The 20,851-nt window shown below is 51.5% G+C and overlaps 1 protein-coding gene across 1 annotated transcript; it reads right to left on the bottom strand.

Moving 5' to 3' along the window:
- Positions 1-6,063: 6,063 nt before the first annotated feature.
- Positions 6,064-16,760, bottom strand: SEPTIN12 (septin 12). The gene is made up of 10 exons (XM_080829878.1): positions 16,702-16,760; positions 15,779-15,970; positions 13,009-13,134; positions 12,846-12,927; positions 11,126-11,263; positions 10,863-10,980; positions 10,679-10,774; positions 7,493-7,589; positions 6,553-6,604; positions 6,064-6,462 (listed from the first exon to the last, which is right to left on the bottom strand). Exons 2-10 carry the CDS (start codon positions 15,939-15,941, stop codon positions 6,255-6,257), a joined length of 1,080 nt encoding a protein of 359 aa, XP_080686004.1. The 5' UTR covers positions 15,942-15,970; positions 16,702-16,760; the 3' UTR covers positions 6,064-6,254.
- Positions 16,761-20,851: the final 4,091 nt, after the last annotated feature.

Raw genomic sequence — 20,851 nt, 5'->3', positions numbered from 1 at the left:
TAATTTTGAATGTAGACTCAAACTGGTTTTAAGACCTGTGTGAGATAAACAAAACACATCAACAGGTTTCTGGGCTGTGTCTGGCACACACAAACAAAGGGAATGACACAGGCAGTGACAGTGTTATAAAGAAACATGTAGGGAACCTGGGTGGCTCAGTGGGTTAAAGCCTCTGCCTTCGGCTCAGGTCATGATCCCAGGGTCCTGGGATCGAGTCCCGCATCGGGCTCTCTGCTTAGCAGGGAGCCTGCTTCCTCCTCTCTCTCTGCCTGCCTGCCTACTTGTGATCTCTGTCAAATAAATAAATAAAATCTAAAAAAAAAAAAAAGAAAGAAACATGTAGGGCTCCTGGGTGGCTCAGTTGGTTAAGCAACTGCCTTCAGCTCAGGTCATGATCCTGGAGTCCTAGAATCAAGTTCTGCATCAGGCTCCCAGCTCCATGGGGAGTCTGCTTCTCCACTCTCATGCTCTCTCTCACTGTCTCTCTCTCTCTCAAATAAATAAATAAAATCTTAAGGAAAAAAAAAAAAAGAAACATGCAGCGGGAGGAGGGGAGGGAGGGACGCTGTTGTTTAGGTGGAGAATATTTATACAAAAAGACCATTAGTTCATGGGCTCCTGGGTGGCTCTGGATTTTGAATCAAGCCCCACATCAGGCTCCGTGCTCAGCGGGAGTCCACTTGAGATTCTGTTCCTCTGCCCCTCCTCCCCTCTTGCTCTCTAAAAATAAATAAATCTTAAAAAAAAAAAAAAAAAGACTATTAGTTCACCTGGTGGTTCATCTCCCTCATTAACAGAAGCCAGAATCTCCTTAGCTTCAATACTTTCTTCAATGCTTTTCTCCAAAAGGGCAGAAGGCCAAAGCGAAGGGAAGAGAAAGATAAAATGCCGGCTTCCCTCAAAAATCTTTTCAGCCATACTGAGGGCTGAAGGCAACCATGCAGAGAGCCAGCCTGTGAGAGAGAGAGAGATGGCGACAGACACACACACACACACAGACAAATACACATCTTTCTCAACCACTGTTCAGGGAAGTTATTCATGCCACTTGGCAAGCAATGGTACGGAAGGCTTTATCCAGGACCAGAGACAGGTGCAGGGATCACTGCAAGGGGGTGTGTAGTGAGGGAGAGACACTGGGCTTGACTCCCAAACACAGCGAGAAAGGCAGCATTTTATAGCCAAGGTGGGGGACGATGAAAATAAGAGGAAACATCAGGGGGACTGTGGCTAAACCAACCTACTAGGATTCTTGCTGAAAGCACGCCAACATGATCAGACATCACCTGGGGGATGCTGGAGGGTGAGGAACCCAATCAGGTATCAAGGGTGGGGGTCCTGGCTGAACTGACTCAACTGGATTCTTGCTGAAATTGGATAATGCAGAAATGAACACAGAAGTCCCAAAGTCAAGGCCCTGCTGAGAAGAGTTCAGAGGAGCCTACCACCTTCAGGGTAAAAGGACTCTCTCACAGATAGAAAGGCGCTCTCCAGAAGCAGGAAGTGCCCTTTGGGGTTCTCAGTTCTAAAAGCAGAAGTTGTTCAAGATAAATACAGCAAGAGATGCCAAGTGCTGTCCGCCCACCGCCTACCTAGGAGATAGAGACCTTCCAGGTCAATGCATAGCCCCAACCTTGTACTGCCTCCTTCATTCCTTCCTTCCTTCCCCGTCCCCCCTCCCCCCCTCCTCCTCCTTCTTCAGATTTTATCTGAGAGAGAGAGCGAGAGAGCAGGAACAGAGTGGGGAGCAGAGGAACAAGCAGACACCACGCTGAGCAGGGAGCACGATGGAGAGCTGCTTCCCAGGGAATCTGGGATCATAACCTGGGCAGAAGGCTGATGCTTAACCTACTGATCCACCCAGGCGCCCTGCCTGCTTCTTTCTGAAATAATAATATTGGCCTCCGATTCCGGAGCGCCTGACGATATACATTTGCTCTCCCTCAGTTCTTATTTTGGTAATAATAGGGGTAGTGGGATCTCTACAAGTAAAAACCCCTGAAGCTCCGAGGAGGTCACACAGCTGGGAAGCGCCAGAAACAGGACTGGAGGCCACGTCTCTGATTCCAGAACCCCAGCCCCGAAGCACCAGGCTAAAGCGCTGGCCGGGAATAATAACCCAGGCATCCCAACGCCTGACTTGGTTAGCTACTCTGGACTCTCGTCCGCTTTGGCTGAACACGCTCTGCCCCGTTACCCCATCTGGGTCGCGCCCAGAAAGGCCAGGAAGGGTCCTCAGATCCATGTCCGCTTCTGCCTGGTGGCTGCGACAACGCGCCACACACAGTAGGACAGCAGCTAAGAAGACGCCAACCATACTTACCGCGGCTGCAGCAGTTCTCTCGCATCTTTCCCCAAGCCTCGCGCGAAGTCCGTGACCGCCGGAAGCGGAAGTCGCCGGGGACGGAGACAGGACCGGACTACACTTCCCAGAGTGCCCCGCGCCGCGCTTGGAAATTCTGGTACTTGGGCGCTCCTGGGGTGCTGTGGGGTGCAGCTCTGCCTTGCGGTTCAACACGGGAGGCGGCTCTGCGAGGGCATCGGAGGGTGGCTTCATCTTCAGGGCAGCCACGTCCAGGTTACTGAGGCCTGGCCAGCCCCTCGTGGGCTATGAGCCTCAGTTTCCACATCTGTGAATGGGGACCTTAGCCGTTCACGGTTGCAACAAGTTCAAAACCATTCATACGTATTTTCCAAAGCATATTGAGACCTCCCATCTGCTAGCCGCAGGCGTTACCACAGAGGTTAGCAGGCGCTTGTTTTCGCGAAACTCAAATTCTACCAAGAGGGTATCTTGGAGATAGATCTACCTTGATCTTCATAACTAGGATGGTGGTTTTTTAAAAAAGATTTTATTTATTTATTTGTGTGACACAGAGAGAGAGAATACAAGCAGGCAGAGGGAGAAGCAGGCTCCCCACGGAGCAGAGAGCCTGAGGTGGGGCTTAATCCCAGGACCCTGGGATCATGACCTGAGTCGAAGGCAGAGGGAACCATCCAGGTTCCCTTTCTTGGTCTTCTTAATTCCATATTATTGATTTACCAACCTTCCTTGGGTATCTTTAAATCTTACATTCCTTTCTAGAAGAATAGAAAGGCCTCCACGTCACAGAACAGCAGTTAGACCTCTTGCACAACCCTCCAGCACTGAGAGCTGTAAAGAGGCACCACTAAGTCCACTTGGAATCAGAACTTGTTATAGACCACTGCACCCTCTCACTGATTAAAGACCCCTCCCCCTTTAAAACTCTCCTGGCTGGGCAGAAGCCAGGGAGTTGGCTTTTGGACAGGAGTCCCACTTCTCCGCAGGTGGCTGGCCTCCTGAATAAAACTCATATTCCTTTCCAAACAATATTCGTCGTTTGAGTATTGGCCTTTGGAGGGACAGGCAGCTGAAGTTGCGATTTGGTAACAAGAGGCATACCGTGACGAAATCATCACACAAGTATTCCTTGAGCACATCTAGCATATTCCTGCCCTCAGGGCCCTCAGGGCCTTTGCACTGGCAGTGGCTTCTTTTCCCTCTGTGTGGAATGCCAGGACCCTAGTTATCTCTGTGGCTTACTGCTTTACTCCTTCACATCATTACTCAAGGTTCCTTCCCAGTGAGGTCTTCCTGACCCCTTCCTCCAATTATAAACCCTAGACTGTCCGATATCTCTTAAATGCCTTACTTGCTGCTGGTGCACCCATTGCTATCCATTATGCCCACGTTTTACTTATTTTATTAGGATCCTGTCCCACCTAGGTGCAAGCTCCTGAGGGCAGTGACTTGGTTTTGTTCCCTGCTGAACCCTTAGCCTCTGTAGTAGCACATAGCGGACCCTAAAGTTCTATGGGTAGAATTAACACATGGGTGGTTGTAGCTCTGCCTCAATTTTTTTCTTCGGGCTTGAGATATAGTTGACAAGTAACATTGTGTAAAGTTTAAGGTATACACTGTAATGATTTGATATACATATATATTGTGAAAGGATCACCACAGTAAGGTTAGCACATCTTGTCACCTCACATAGTTATATCTTCTTTTGAGTGTGATGAGAACATTTAAGATCTGTTCTCTGGGCCACTTTCAAGTATACAACATATGTCAACTATAATTACTACACTGTATATTAGATCTCCAGAAGTTTTCTGTCTTATGACTGCAAGTTTGTAGCCTCTGACCTACCTACGTCTGCTCTGCCCCATATCCCAGCCCCGGGTGACCACTGCTCTACTCTGTTCCTATGAATCCAGATCTTTTAGATTCCCTATATGACCAAGATCATGCAGTGGCACTTGGGTGGCTCAGTCAGTTAAATGTCTGCCTTTGGCTCAGGTCATGATCCTGGGGTCCTGGGATCGAGGCCTGCATGGGGCTCCCTGCTCAGTGGGGAGTCTGCTCCTCCTCTCTCTGCCCCTCTCCCCCTCTGGTGTTCTCTCTCAAATAAATCAATAAAATCTTTTTTTTAAGATTTTATTGATTTATTTGACAAACAGAGATCACAAGTAGGCAGAGAAGCAGGCAGAGAGAGAGGAGGAAGCAGACTCCCTGCTGAGCAGAGAGCCCAATGCGGGGCTCGATCCCAGGACCCCGGGATCATGACCTGAGCCGAAGGCAGAGGCCTTAACCCACTGAGCCACCCAGGCGCCCCTCAAATAAATCAATAAAATCTTTAAAAAACTAGGCAAGATTGTACAGTGGTTGCCTTTGCTTCTTTTTTGTTTTCTTTCTCTTTCCTTCCTCTTTCTTTTTTATTTGCAAGGTGGGGGAGGGACAGAGGGAGAAGGAGAGAATCCTCAAGCAGACTCCCCACCAAGGCTGGAGCCCAATTTGGGCTCCATCCCAGAACCCTGAGATCACGACTTGATCTGAAATCAAGAGACAGATGCTTTACCAACTGAGCCACCCAGGTGCCCTGAGAAACATACAATCTCTAAACACAATTGCTGAGCCTGAGGGTGTGTGCTGGTAAATATCCCCGCCGTATTGCCTGGGGCTCTGTTGACCTCAGGAATGCGCTCAATCCCTCTGTGGCAACAAGCTGCCTCTGGGATGCTGGTGTGGATGGTGTGGGTCCCCACAGGCCCCGGGGAGTTCCTTAAGCCTGGTTGGCAGGTTTGTGAATTGGTGGGGTGAACAGCTATGAGGCAGGCGCTCTAAGGTTCATTCACTTAACAGCCGGGTCCCGACCAGCTGTCCTGTCCAGGATGAAGCTGATATAGCTCTGTCCTTACAGACCTCCCAGCCTGAGAGGGAGACCGACCTGAAAACAAACCATGTGATACATGCAGAGCAGGCAGCCAGTAATCAGCCTGGGGAAGTCACAGAGGGCATCATGGAGGAGGCAACTTCCAGCTCAGGGGATGGTTAGTTTTCAGTGTCTACTTACCTGGACCAAGGGACAGCCAGACAGCTGGCAAGATCTTATTTCTGGGTGCATTTGTGAGGGTGTCTCCAGAAGAGACTGGCATTTGATTTGGTAGACTGAGTAAAGAGGATTGCCCCTCCCCACTGTGGGTGGGCATTACCCAACGGGTTGAGGGCTCTAAAGGAGCAAAAAGGCAGAGGAAGAATGGATTTCCTCCCCCTGCTTGAGCTGAGACAACAGTCTTCTCCTCATGCTGGTCTGCCTGGGCAGGGCAAAGAGGAAGACAGGAAGGGGAGTTTGGGGAAGATAGCTGAAGATGGGGACTTTTTAAGCATTTATGACGCAGGGCCTGGCCCTGTGCCAGGAAGGAGGGTTGGCAGCTGTGGCAGAGCCTGATTTGGAACTTGGCTCTGGTTCTGGGGCGAAGGGGCTTTTGGTCCAAGGTACATGCTCCCAAGTCTTCAGGACCCCCCCAAGGGCCTGGGGTCTCACTCCATTATTTAAAAAAAAAAAAAAAAAAAGAACCAGGGGCGCCTGGGTGGCTCAGTGGGTTAAAGCCTCTGCCTTTGGCTCAGGTCATGATCTCAGGGTCCTGAGATGGAGCCCCGCGTTGGGCTCTCTGCTCAGCGGGGAGCCTACTTCCCTTCCTCTCTCTCTCTGCCTGCCTCTCTGCCTACTTGGGATCTCTGTCAAATAAATAAAAATCTTTAAAAAAAAAAAAAAGAACCATACTTTTATTTGATGATAGCTCAAAGAAATCATCTACAGGATGCCTTTTGTTTTCAAAGCACAGCTTTTCATAAAAAGCAATGTCCACCTTTAATACATGCTCTAGTACATAGGCGTGTGTTGGGGGTTGCCGAGGACACTGGGAGCCCCAAGGCCCGGGCGCCCTGGTGCTCAGCACTCCTCGTCATCTTCAGAGTCATTCTGGGCCTGCTGGCGCACCTTTGACGTCCGGGGGGTGGCCGGGGGCCCTCCAGGGGTCGGGGTCAGGTTCACCCAACCAGGCCCGCGAGGCAGCTGGTGGCTCTCATTGAGTCTGCAGACACGGTAGTTCTCGTAGTGGACGTTGTGGGTGATGTCCTTTAGGTCTTGGAGGTGGGAGCTGGGAGATGGGCAGCAGTTCAGCCCATGCCCTGCCACAGCTTCCCCCTGGGGTCCCCGCAGCCCCCCTGCCGGGCTCCCCCATCCTCACCGGATGAGCAGGTCTCTCAGGAGGGGAAACTCACAGTGCGCCAGGTTCTCCACTGCAAGACAGGACACGGAGCGCTGGCCCTGCCCTGCCCGGCCTGCCCTCAGTGCGTACTGAGTAAGCGCCCGCTGTATGCTGTCTACCCTCAATATCCACTGCAACCCTCCCCCCACATTTCTCACTGTCTTATCCCACCTCCCATTCATTCGTTCATTCATTGCTTTGTTCCCCAGTGCCTGGTACTGGCGGTTCCTAAAAGAGTTGAATCAATGAATCCACTAACTGTTATTGTATCCTTAATAATTACTACATTACTACATTACATTATATACCATATATACCATGTATATTATATCCTTTTAGTAATTGTATTGGTAAATTGGAGGCTCAGACCCTGGCTCCTCCTCCTTCACTTCCCAGTCTCCACCCCAGGAGGCCTCCCTCTGCTCCCTCAGGTAGCCCTGTCTCCCACCCCAGTTTATCTCATCGTCTCATCAGCTCTATGAGGACAAGAGCCCTGCCAGTCCTGCTTTCATTGTATCCCCTCAGGAACCACATACATTGCCTGGCACGCAGTAGGCCCACAGTAAATTCTGATGAATGCCTAGGGTATCTTCTGGGTGCTGGCCACTGTGCAAAGCAGTGGTCTGTCCTGTCCCATCACCCTCCATGTGCAGATGTGCAGTTCATCTACTGCACCAAAGCAACTGGCTATGACATTGATGTCGTCATCGTGCCCACTTTACTGTGAGGAAACTGAGGCTCAGAGAGTCGGGGAACTTGCCCGAGGCCTCCCAGCTGCAAAGAGGGACTTGATCCCAGGTCTGTCTGTTTCCTGACTGTGGGCCCTGGGATAGGTGCTGAAGGTGCCAAAGGCAGTAGGATGTGCCTGGCTTTTCACCCTCCCCCTCACCTGCATTCTCTGCAAGGTCGCTGCACTGACCTTCAATGATGCCCCACTTGGTCTTCCGGCCCAGGACACACCTCCCATTCACCAGGTGCTCTCGGTCAGCCCCGACCACAGCAAAGGGGATCCGGTCCTGCAGGAGATGAAACAGAAGGGTTGGCCTTGCCTGGGAGCGGGGGGAGAGAAGTCACTGTGGGAAAGGCACACTGTCCTCTGTAGAGAGAGAAAGTGGTAGAAGCAGCACAGAGATCTCAAGGCAAAAGACACGGGGCATCTGGCTGGCTCGGTGGAGCCTGCGACTCTGGATCTTGGGGTTGGGAGTTCAAGGCCCGCGTTGGGTGAACAAATAACTAAAAATAAGATCTTAAAAAAAAAAAAAGCCAGCAGGTACAAAATCTCATCAATGGCTCAGTTTCCTCATCTGTCAAGGGGGAGTCAGAACGGCACATACACAGGCTTTGTGAATGTTTGGGAAGTTCACCCAAGGTCACAGTAATAACATAATCTCGCGGATGGCCCATCTCTTACCCGGCAAACAGGAGCTGCGACCACCTTCATCAGTTATCGGGAGGGTTAAAAGACACAAACAGATTGATTTGAGCTTTTACTTGCCATTGGCATCAGCACTTGGACTGAAGGGGCAGCTCTGTTTCTCTGTGCATCGTGGCCCTTGGGGGAGCGGGGTCTCAGGGAGGACGGACTGTGGTGGAAACCAGCCTCAAGATGCTACCACACAGCGGGGAGAACGGGCAGTGTCGCTCAGGGTAGGGTTGCCCCTTGGGTCTGGACACAATCATTGGAATGATTTGTTTGTAACCCAGGGCTTGGCAACCTACAGAGAGCACACCAGATTCAGCCACGCCTGTTTTTCCACGTAGAAAGTCTGTCAGCTCGCGGCCCGTCCAGTCATCTACTCTGGTCCAGGTTGCTTTCCTGCTGTCACAGCAGATGGTGGGGGCTGTGCAGGGATGGCACAGCCCACAGAGTCTAATACCTTTATCATCATCTCGGCCCCCTCACACACACAAAAAAAGACATTTGGGGGCGCCTGGGTGGCTCAGTGGGTTAAAGCCTCCGCCTTCAGCTCAGGTCATGATCTCAGGGTCCTGGGATGGAGTCCCACCTTGGGCTCTGTGCTCGGCAGGGAGCCTGCTTCCCCCTCTTGCTCTGCCTGCCTCTCTGCTACTTGTGATCTCTGTCTGTCAAATAAATAAAATCTTAAAAAAAAAAAAAAAAAAAAGACGTTTCCTGAGCCCTGCTGAAAATTCTAGTTGTTCACTTGCTCGTGGTCAGAAGTGGAGAAGACTCGAATCCATAAACTGCAAAGTGCTGTCCAGGGCTTTGTTTTTTTATTTCTCTGAGAGTTAATTTGTGATGAGGAACAACACGGACGCTAACAGCAGCAAGCTATCTGTCGCACACTTATTAGGCGCCAGCCTGTGGCAAACCCTCAATGAATGCTTGGTGTCTGGATGATTTACTGAGATGTCAGGTTTGTTCTCCTTGTACTTCTGGTTCTGTTCCAGCTGTGGCCAGGCTGCTGCCTTTACAGGCCTTGGGGCAGAAAGCAGAAGGCGGTGGAGGTTGAGGTGGAGGTCCGGTGTTTCAGAGGAACTCCTGTTTGTTGGAATGTATGGAGACACTGGGTACCAGCTGGGAAGGAGGGCCTCCATGTCCAGATGTGCGGGTTGTTTACTGGGCAAAGGCAACTGGCATTGAGGCTGTGTAGGGCTGCTGCCCTGCAGGCTAGAAAGGGACCCCTGGGGAGGGAGTCAAGGCCTAGGGTGACAGATGATGGATGATGAATCCCAGGCCTCACCAGGGTCCTTTGTACAATCCAGACAGACAGACATTGGATGCACCACAAGGACAGCAAGGTGGGGGTCTGGAGTCCTAATTCACTTGATTTGGGGAAAAAGAAGATATTAGCTACTCTCCTCCTCCCCCCGCTCCTTTTTTGGAACAGCTTTACTGAGATAGAATTCATGCACCATAAAATTCACCCTCTTAAAGGTTCAGCGGCTTTAAAGGTACAGTTCACAAGACTGTGCCCTCATCCCTACCATCTAATTCCAGAGCATTTTCACCACCCTGAAATGAAAACCCACTCCCATTAGCAGTCACTCCCCATTCCCCTCCCAACCCCCATCCCCTGGCAACAACCACTAACCTACTTTCTGTCTTTGTGGGATTTCTCTGTTCGGGACATTTCGGAACGGAGTCACGTAATATTTATCCTTTTGTTGTCTTGCTCCTTTCAGTTAGCTTCATGTTTTCCAGGTCTATCCATTTTGGGGCAGGTTTTCTTTTCTTTTTAAGGCTGAAGAATATTCCATTGTGTAAACACACCATGTGTGTTTCTCCGTTCATAAGTCAGTAAGACATGTGCATTATGTCCACTCTTGGTCTATGGCAAGTACTTCTGCCAGGAACATCCATGTATACGTTTTTATGTGAACATAGGTTTTCATTTGCTCTCCGGAGTGGGACTGCCGCTGGGTACTCTGCTAACTTAGAGTTTAACCTTTGGAGGAGGGACTGCCAGATTATGTTCCGTTTGGCCTTCCCGCCAGCGGCGTGTGCAAGGTCAACTTCTCCACGTCCTCACCAGCACTCGGGATTGCCTATCGTTTTTGATTGCAGACGTCTTAGTGGGTGTGAAGTGGTTTTGATTTGCGTTTCCCTTATGACAGGTGTTATCGAGCCGACATCTCTTTGTGTGCCTCTCGGCCATCTGTTCAAATTCTCTGGGGGAATGTCCGTTCAAAACCTTTGCCCAGGGGTGCCCGGGTGGCTCAGTCGGTGAAGCAACCAACTCTTGATCTCAGCTCAGGTCTTGATCTCAGGGTTGTGAGTTCAAGCCCTGCGTTGGGCTCCACACTGGGTGTGGAGCCTACATAAAAAACCAAAAAACAAAAAACTTTTGCCCATTTCTAAATTGGGTATTTATCTTATACTGTTGATTTGTAAGAGTTCTTTACAAGTCCCTCTCACATACATCATTTGCAAGCATTTTCTCCCGTTCTGTGGGTGGTTGCTATGAACCATTTCTTGGTCACTTTTTGAGTCTGTGGATATATGGGGGTTCAGACCTGCTAGGAGTATGTGCCTTCCTGCCCTGAGCGGTAGAGAGAGATAAGTCTGCAGATGGGAAGGATGAGTGGAAAGAAAATCACCCAGCCTCGGTCACGCCAGCCTGCCCACCCTGTCCTGGCCTCCTACCCGGATCTTGCTGTTGAGGATCCTGTCGTTGATGTCCTCATCGAAGCATTTCTGCGGGTACACCTCGATGCAGTGGGTCCTCAGGTTGTGCTGGATCTGGGGACGCAGGTGACCTCATCTCATCCTGTGTACTCTGCCTCCTCCTTGCCCCCACCGACCCCATCACCCTGGACGCCCAGATCACCCTGCGCCTGAAGCTCTCTCGCTCCTCAATGGTCAGGCTGTCAGCCCGGGCAATCACGGGCACCACGTTCACAGTCTGGGACAGCCGCTGTAGGAACTCAATGTCCAGGGGCCGCAGGCTGCTCCGGTGGGGGTGATGGCAGTGGTGAGTATGAGTGGGGGTGGCAGCCCCCAGCCCACACTGGGGACTCTCCCTCCTCCACCTCCTCCTCCTCCTCTCCGTCCTGGGAAGGGGCCCTCCCCCAGCAGGCCCAACGACCTCACCAGTGCCCCGTGGGCGGCACGAAGTACACGCAGCAGTGCACCCGGGTGTCGGGGATGTGACGCTGGCGGGTAATGAGGATCTCCTCCTGCAGGTACTGCTCATACTGTTGGTTGATGTAGCCGAGGATGGGATCCCAGCTGGGGCCACAGATGGATGGATCTCAGAGCCCCGCCCCTGGGAGCCCCACCCCATTCCCCTGCTAGGAAGCCCGATGGACCTGGTTGGCCCAGGACGCAGGACTTTCAGTCCTGTACAACCCAAGGCCCCTGGTTACCCAGGCACCCTCCTCCTACTCCCCGGAATCATCAGAGAGGCCCCCTGCCATTCTCAAGCTGGGGCCTCAGCTTCCCTGCTCCTGAAATGGGGACAATATGAGCACTTACACTTTGCAGGGGTGTGGTATTGAAAGAGCTAAATTGTCACAGCCCAGTTCATTGCCACAAGGATCTCCTGTGTCCTCTCCCTTTGTCCCTTCTGCCCTGGTTGGGCTATTGTCAACACAGCACCCCAAAAGATCCTTTTACGAACAGGAGTCGGAGCATATCCCTTTTCTGTCCACCCTGCAGTGGCTCAAGGAAAGCCAAACTCCTTGCGTTGCACTAGCAGGCCCCACACCATCCCACCACAGTTTCCTGCCTGCCCTCTCCTCCTCCTCTCCCTGCCGCTCACAAACCGCCAGCCACACCAACCTTCTGGCAACAAACCCACCACAGGGCCTGTGCACGTGCCACCGCGCCTTGAACACTCTCCCCCGCGTTAGCACACGGCTCGTTCTCGCATCTCCTGGCAGTCTACCCAAGTGTTTCCTTATCCGGGAGGTCTTGCTTGATCATTCTGCTTAAAGCTGCAATTCTCTGACTGCTCCCGACCCTGTCCACTTCCAGAGATGTCCTGCCTGGATGATAGAGCTGAGGCTCCCCCCCGTGTATAACTGATTTACTGTGCTCACTGCCCCACTGCTCCACGGCAATGTAAATTTCAGGTAGAAGAAGATGTTCATCTGTTTTGTTCATTGCTGTGTCCCTGAGTCTAGAACAGACCTCACACACAGGACATGCTCTCCGAGGCGCCCTGTGCAGGCCTGGCTTCTCGGGAGCACAGAGGGAACAGTCCCCCCGTCTCTGCTTCAGAGGGCCTGCACTTGGCTGAATGTTCTGTAGTGGTGGTTTTATGATTCTTCATACTTTTTTGAACAAGGAGCCCCACATTTTCATCTCACTGGGTCCCCCAGATTATGCAACCAGTACTGAGAGTGTGTGTGTGTGTGTGTGTGTGTGTGTGAGAGACCAACCACTGTCACGGGGTTGGGGTCTCATCGAGAGCTTAGAAGCACTCTGCAAGGTGGGTGTCAACATCCCCAAGTGACAAAGAAGGAAACTGAGGCATGGAGAGCTTCCATGAGCAGTTCCAGGTTACATGGCTGGAAAGTGGTCTAACCTGGCGGTCCTGGCTCTGGAGTGTGGGCTTCTAACCCCTGCTATACCATAACCTTGACTGAGCAACTATTTTGTATGCCGGCCAGCAAGCTCTGACATTTCCGTACTTAACTCCCTTCAGTCTTGGAGGGATGGTTGCACACACCCATTATACAGACAAACAAACTGAGACTCAACGATTGCACAGCCGGGTTAGGTTGCTTCAGGGCTGGGCTGTTTCCCAGAGGCCAGAGGGGCAGAGGCAGGGACCACCAGGGCTCAGCCCCCACTCCCCAGGACTCACCACTTGTCATTGTTGATCTGGTCCCCGAAGCCGGGCATGTCGGTCACGGTCAGCTTGAGCTTCACGCCCTTCTCCTCGATGACTGTGTGGGGAGAGCAGAGTGGAGCGAGACTGGCGGGGGTGGAGTGGAGTGGGGTGGGGTGGGGGGTTGGGGGCCACTCACTGTGTGTCACTGACTGCAGCTTCAGCGTCTGGGGTATAGGTGTCTCCATGCCCAGCACGGTGGACTTCCATATCTTGGACTTGAAGAGGGTGTTCACCATTGTGGACTTGCCCAGCCCACTCTGCCCTGAGGGTAACCAGGGGACAGCAATGGTGGTGGACGTTTTAGGCAGTGCTTCTCAGGCTCTTAAATAGTTTTAGAAAGTGAACTGTTTTGTAAGCATAACATACAGAGAAGTGGGTAGTATTGTCAGGGTCCCCCTCAATGTTAACCCCCCCTTCTTATTGAGGCAAAACTCATAAGATAAATAAAAAAAAAAAACATTAGCAACTTAAAGTGAATAATTCAGTGGTATTTAGCACATTCCCAGTGTTGTGCACCCATCACCTCTGTCTAGCTCCTGTTAAAAATAACCCGCATCGTGGGGCTTAACCAACTGAGCCACCCGGTCGCCCCCCGGAAATGTGGTCTTAACTCGTAGGTCAGGAATTTTCTGGCCGGCATCAATGAGGTTTGGTCACATAGGGCTCCCCATCCCCCCAAAGGAAGGGGAGGTAAACCACCTGGGACCCCAGCTTGTCCCCTAAGGGAAAGCAGCTTTGCCTGGAACAATCCTTTCCTTTTGCTAATTTTCCTTGCACTGCCCCCCTCCCCATTTCTTATAAAAACCTTCCAAAACAACAACAACAACACAACAACAACAGCCCCAAAGCCTTACAGCACAGCCCCATGGAGCTCCCCTCTTTTTGTTGGATGGGATGCTGCCCGACTCATGAACCATGTAATAAAGCCAATTAGACCTTCCAACTGACTAAGTTGAATTAAAAAATTTTTCTTTATTTGAAGTAGGCTCTGGGGCGCCTGGGTGGCTCAGTGGGTTAAAGCCTCTGCCTTTGGCTCAGGTCATGATCCCAGGATCCTGGGATCAAGCCCTGCATCAGGCTCTCTGCTCAGCAGGGAGCCTGCTTCCCTTTCTCTCTCTCTGCTTGCCTCTCTGTCTACTTGTGATCTCTGTCAAATAAATAAATAAAATCTTAAAAAAAAAAAAAAGAAATATTTGAAGTAGGTTGAAGTAGGCTCCATGCCCAGCATAGAGTCCAATGTGGGGCTTGAACTCATGACCTTGAGATCAAGACCTGAGCTGAGATCAAGAGTTGGACACACGACCAACCATGCCATCCACGCACCCCCGAATTTTTTTATTTTAACAAAAACAAACATTTGCAAAAAAAAATTTGCAAAGAAAACCTAAAACAAATCATTTGCATTGCCCCCCAAGAAACCCCACAGTCATTGGCAGTCCCTCCCTGTTCTCCCCACATGGTCACCCTTGGCAACCACGAATCTGCTTTCTGTCTCCGTGAATTTACCTATTCTGGACATTTCCTACAAACGGAATCATGCAATATTTGTCTTTTTGTGTCTGGCTGCTTCCCCTAAGTATCCCATTTTCAGGGTTCATCCACGTCATACCAGCTGTTGGGGGCTGCGTTCTTTCCCAGGGCTGAATAATGTTCCATTACAGGAACAGACCACATTGTGTTTATCCTTTCAAGCTGATGGGCAGTTTAACGCATTTCACAAATTGAACAGCTCATGGACACAGAGAGAGAGCACACACGTCCCCACAAGCCCACTCACGCCCCATCTCAGTAGCTATAAGCCCCAAGACCCCAGGGACAACTGCTTACTGCCCTGACTTTCGACAGCTGGGCGCGGTTCTGCTCCCCCTTGTCTTAGGGAATCACACAGCGTGTGCCCTCCTGTCTGGCTCCTTTCGCTTGACCCTATTCGGTGAGATACACCCAGACTGTCTGTTGTTGTAGACAGTCCATTCTCCCTGCTCTGGGGGCTTCTCAAACTCTGTGGACCACACCTTGCAGGAGGGAGCACCTTGCTTCACAAGGACACACCTTTGTGTAGCTAATTGACGTGGTCCTTAGGGATGAGCTATCCTATCTGGGAGTCACACTTGGCTTCTGCCACTGGCGATAGGGCAAAGCAGAACTGAATTGCTCTGCAGCAAATACAAACCAGATTTTGCAGCCCTGGGTTTGCCAGAAAGAATGCAAAAGGTCTCATGGATCATTTATTACGTGGATTACATGTCAGGTCACGATAGTGTTTTGGAATCGTCTGGGTTACATAAAATAAGTGGTTATAATTAATTTCTCCTGTTTCTCTTCACTTCTTTAAAGGTAGCTACTTGAAATTTTAAAAATGATGGTACATAGCTCATGTTATATTTCTATTGGACAGCACCGCCTTAGAATAGTACTCTTCATGGGTGCTACATGCCCTGACCTTTTACGTTCTGTTGTAGCTCGTTTGTTTTGTTAAAATTGTAGCTTTGGCCTACAAAATTAATTTTGCATATATCAAAAGGCAATTCTGGAGAACCTCCTGAACGCCAGGCCCTGTGCAAAGCCGGATGAGGAAAGGGGGCAGAGAGGGGTCAGGGACGGTGCACAAGGTCACCCACTGGTAGGTGTTAAGGGCTGGGACCAGGATCTGGGTCTAGGTGTTCACCACTTCCTGCCACAGCCTCCCCTTTCATTGCTTGGTTTGGGTTTGACTGGGGCTTCCTGGGTAATTCTTGTCTTTTAATGCCTCAGGGTTTCTAGATCTTCAACTATGACACCTGGTGAGGGACCATTATCAGGCCCTTTACAGATAGGGAGACTGAGGCTCAGAGAGGTGAAGTGATGTGCCCAGGGCCCATAAGGTTGCATTCATTGGTCTGTCCTGTGAGTCCCCACCCCTCACTCACCCACTACCATGATGTTGAACTCAAACCCCATCTTCATGGCTTTGATCTTCAGTTGGTCCAGCACGGCATCAATGCCCACGTAGCCAAGCGTCTCGCAGGGTAGGGTCCTGGGGCTGGAGGGTCTCGATGAGCAGGGGGAGGGGGACTGCCTCATGGGGTCCATGGGGCCAAGGACACAGCAATGCCTGTCATCTGTGGGTGGGAAGAAGGGGGTCACTGGGGGTCACTGGGGCCCCCGAGGGGGACCCCTGAATTCTCATGTCTGGACTCTGGCTCCTGAGCTCTGTTTCCAGGCACCCCCCACACATGATACCCTGTAATCTACCCATCCTCCACATCTCCATGGCTCAAGGGCCTTGGGGTGAAGTTCCTGGAGGAACTGCCTTTCAGGGGAGGCTGAACCCTTCCCTGAGATGCACAAGCCCACGAATCTGTTCCTCCCCCACCAGCCCCCTCCCCCAGCTTCTTCCTGCCCCCACCCATGGTCCAGGCAGGATACTTGCTCGGCTACTCCCCACCACCTCCCGCAGAATGTGACCAGCCTGGCAAAGCCCAGGGTCTGGACCCGTGGGGACAGAGAGAAAGGGAGAAGCAGCTTTTGTGTGGCACCTGATGACCTTGGGACTCTGAGGGAGCTCCAGGGGGCTGTTCTGTCCTGGCAGACCCTGGTGAGTGTGGTGAGGGAGACAGTTAACTGAAGAATCTGAGCTCCACCCCTTTCCCCTCAAGGGGGTGGGGGGTGGGGGAGTGGGGGGGCTCCTCTACAGCAGGGAGCTGAAGGCAGGGACAGGTTATAGACAGGAGCCCAGGGCCTCTGGGCAGTGCCCTCACCCAAGGTCACCTAACTGGGCTAAGCGGGCTTCAGTCGGTCCCTCTGACTTCCAAATTCATATCCCTTAACCACTCTGCTAGGAGAAGCCAACCTGTGATCCATAGCTGGAAAGCAGAACATCTGTGTGTCTTCTTCGGTCTGTCCACTGCCGGTGCTAGCACTGAAAAATCCGAAGACTGATTTAGGAAATACTCACCCCACACGTAGTCTGTGCATATGTTGCTCTGAGGGCCCTAGGATGGTAGCTTGTTTAATAATCGTCCCTGCACCGTGAAGCTGTTACTCCCTCCAGTTTACGGAGAGGGTCTGAACCAGGTGTTCAAGGTCACCTAGTGAGGAAGCAGTAGGGTGGGTGGGATCTGAGTCCATGTTCTCACCTTCTAACGCCTCTTCTCTTGTTCACAGGAACATCTAGAATTCCAGTGTGTCTTAGAGAATGAAAGCCCTGGTGATTCTGGCCCAGCCCACAGCTGATGAGCTGCCCTCTGTAGCCGGGCCGTGAACTCTCCAGTTTGCCATAGTCCTCACCCCTCCCTAACGTGTCCCTGATAAGATGTTTCTTATACCAAATCCACCTCGCTCAGTTCTTCCCCACCTGTTTCCTGGCATGTAGGCAGTCCTTGGTGGTGCTGGCAAACATTTCCTCTGAAAGCCTGTGCGTCATAACATCTCTATGGCATGTACCCTTCAGCCCTGTTGTCTGAGCGGGAAAGCAGCCACAGACAGGCAAAGGGTGTGGCTGTGTGGCCATAAAAGTATTTACAAAAGCAGGAGGGGGCCTGCTGACCCTGCTCTGCCTACGGGAACTCACCAAGTCTGCCCCAGTCCACTCACCTCCACCGTCCTGAGCCCCAGCTAGCCTTCTGTCCCTCTCTACCCACGCCCTTCTGCTCCCCCACCTTCTACACATCTACAAGGCAGAGGCTCAAACTTCACCTTCAAGACTTGAGGCTGGGCAGGGCCTGTGGTGGGAGGACTGGGCAGAGCCTGCCCTGGAGCAGAGAAATCTCTCAAGCCACCAGTCCCCAGCTCTGGAGGGATACAGGAGCCTGGCCTCCACATCAAAGCAAATGAGAATGTTATGTGTGGACGACTGAACAGTACTGGGGACTGCTGGACTGGCCCTGAGCAGGGGGAGATTTGGCCTCTGGAAATGTCCCTTAAGGAAGTAAGCCACTCTGGAGAGAACACCCCTCCCCCTGCCAAAAAATCACATGTGAGTGGCAGTAGGGTTCTGAACAATTTCTGAACAAAGCAAGGCTCAGTGGGTGGCCACTCTCACTGCAAGCGAGATGATGGGGTTTGCAGAAAGCAGCAGTCACCTGCAAGGTGCCCTTGGCTATGTGGATTGCGAAAAGCCCAGGGTAAAGTGATCTGAGCAGTGTGAGCCTGGCCGCTGAGCCCAAAGGTGTACGAAGAACAGAAGAACTGGGGGGGGGGGGGGGTCACACCCACAATTTGGGTGAGTAACACACGGCCATCTAGTGTGTGTTTCTAGAGCGTCTCATCGGGCTAAGAAGTGTTAATGCGGATTATTCCATTCAGTCTAAGACGAGAAGGGGGAATGCTATGTATACACCCATTTTACAGAAAAGGATACTGAGGCAAAGAAGATCAGGGATTGTGCCCCAAGGCCACACACCAGTGGGTAGTAAGGGCTGGGAGCAGGATCCAAGTCTGGGGGGGTCTAACCCACGTGAAATATGTCCTGCCACATGACCTCCCCATCATTGCTCTGCTTGGGTCTGGGGGCTCTAACGGTGGTTTTTGTCTTTTTTTTTTTTTTTTTTTTTTTTTTTAAAGATTTTATTTATTTATTTGTCAGAGAGAGTGAGCACAGGCAGACAGAGAGGCAGGCAGAGGCAGAGGGAGAAGCAGGCTCCCCGCCGAGCAAGGAGCCCGATGTGGGACTCAATCCCAGGACCCTGGGATCATGACCTGAGCCGAAGGCAGCTGCCCAACCAACTGAGCCACCCAGGCGTCCCGGTTTTTGTCTTTTAACAGCTTAGAATGTCCCAGATTTTCTTTAATGAAAAGGTCTTACCTCCGCACCCCCACCATGGGGAGGTCTTACTTTCATAATGGGAATGAAAAACAAGAAACAAGGGTCTGGATGGGAAGTCTAAGGGTCAGTGGGGAGAGGAGCGGACAGAAGGCCTCTTGCCCACCCAGCCCGGCCAAATGGTGGGGGGACAGGGGCCACAGCTGTGGACCCCAAGGGGGCAGGGGCAGAGGGAGAGAATCCAAAGCAGATTCTATACTAAGCACAGAGCCCGAGGCAGGGCATGGAGCTCACTTTGGGGCTCAATCTCACAACCCTGAGATTATGACCTGAGTTGAAATCAAGAGTCAGATGATCAACCAAGTGAGGCACCCAAGAGCCCCAGTGCTTCCCTCTTTTTAAAAATTGAGGTAAATGGTGGCTTGGTCGGTTAAGCATCTGCCTTCGGCTCAGGTCATGATCCCAGGGTCCTGGGATCGAGCCCTACATCGGGCTCCCCGCTCAGGGGGAGGCCTGCGTCTCCCTCTCCTGCTCTCCCTGCTTGTGTTCCTTCTCTCGATGTCTCTCTCTCTGTTAAATAAATAAATAAAATCTTAAAAAAAAAAATTGAGGTAAAGGGGCTCCTGGCTGGCTCAGTCATTAAAGTGTGCAACTCTTGGGCTTGGGCTGTGAGTTCAAACCCCATGTCGGGTGTAGAGCCTACTTAAAAATAAGTAAGTATGGGCATCTGGGTGGCTCAGTGGGTTAAGCCTCTGCCTTTGGCTCAGGTCATGACCTCAGAGTCCTGGGATCGAGCCCCGAGTCGGGCTCTCTGCTCGGCGGGGAGCCTGCTTCCTCCTGTCTCTCTGCTTACTTGTGATATCTCTCTCTCTGTTAAATAAATAAATAAAATCATTTTTTAAAAAATAAGTAAATAAATAAGTAAAATTGAGGTAAAATTCACATAAAATTAACCATTATCTGTTCTTTTTAAAAAAGCTTTATTTACAGGGGCGCCTGGGTGGTTCAGTGGGTTAAAGCCTCTGCCTTCGGCTCAGGTCATGATCCTAGGGTCTTGGGATCAAGCCCCACATGGGCTCTCTGCTCAGCAGGGGGCCTGCTTCCTCCTCTCTCTCTGCCTGCTTCTCTGCCTACTTGTGATCTCTGTCAAATAAAAAAATAAAATCTTTAAAAAAGATTTATTTATAGAGTACCTGGCTGTCTCAGTCCTTAAACGTCTGTCTTGGGCTCAGATCATGATCCTGGGGTCCTGGGATTGAGCCCTGCATCCGGGCTCCCTGAAGTGCGGGAAGCCTGCGTCTCCCTCTCCCACTCCCCTTGCCTGTTTCCCTCTCTCGCTGTCTCTCTCTCTGTCAAATAAATAAAATTTTTAAAAAAAGATTTATTTAAGTATTAGAGAGAGACAGTGGGGTCTGGGAGGATCACAGGGAGAGAATCTTCATGGAGATTCCCTGCTGAGCACGGAGCCCAACTTGGGGCTCAATCCCAGGACCCCAAGATCATGCCTTGAACCAAAGCCAAGAAGTCGGACACTCAACCGACTGAGCTACTCAGGTACCCCCCTCCCCCACCGTTATCTGTTCTTTCTTTCGAGCAGGTAAGTGGCAGACCAGAATTGAGTGCATTCACAATGTCATAATGCCACCACCCCTGTCCTGTTCCAGGACATGTTCATCACCCTAAAAGAAATGCCATCAGCACTAAACACTCACTCCCTGCCCCCCCCAGTTCCCCAGCCCCTGGCTACTGCTAGTCCCTGGATGTGCCCGTTCTGGACGTCTCCCAGAAACAGAACACCGCTCTGTGTTGAGTCTGGCCTCTCACCGTGCGGCATGTCTTTGAGGGGCATCCGTTTTGTGGCAGGTGTTAGGACTTCATTTTTCTGTGTGGCTGAGGAAGGGCCCAGTATGGACAGATCACATGGACTGTTTCCACCTTTTGGCTCTCGGGATGAGTGCCGCTGTGAGCATTTGTGCCCAAGTCTTTGAGAACCTGTTTTCAGTTGTCTTGGGTCTACACCTGGGAACGGAATAGCTGGGCGTTTGCCATCACCGCGTGTGACTACCTGACTTCGTTCCACAGTGGCTGCAGCCCTGCCTCTCCTTTGGCAATAACACTCTGGTTGTTTCAAAATGACCCCGCCTCTTAGAACAGGGCTCGGAGACGTCAGAATGGGATGGAGAGACTGTAGGGACCCAGGGCAGGAGACCCTAGAATACGGCGGTCAAGGCCTCTGGGG

The sequence above is a fragment of the Martes martes genome (genome assembly GCF_963455335.1).
Source record: "Martes martes genome assembly, chromosome: 18".
NCBI classification, from domain to species: Eukaryota; Metazoa; Chordata; class Mammalia; order Carnivora; family Mustelidae; genus Martes; species Martes martes.
Note: the sequence above shows the minus strand (reverse complement) of the source record. Positions and strands in the feature narration are given on the sequence as shown.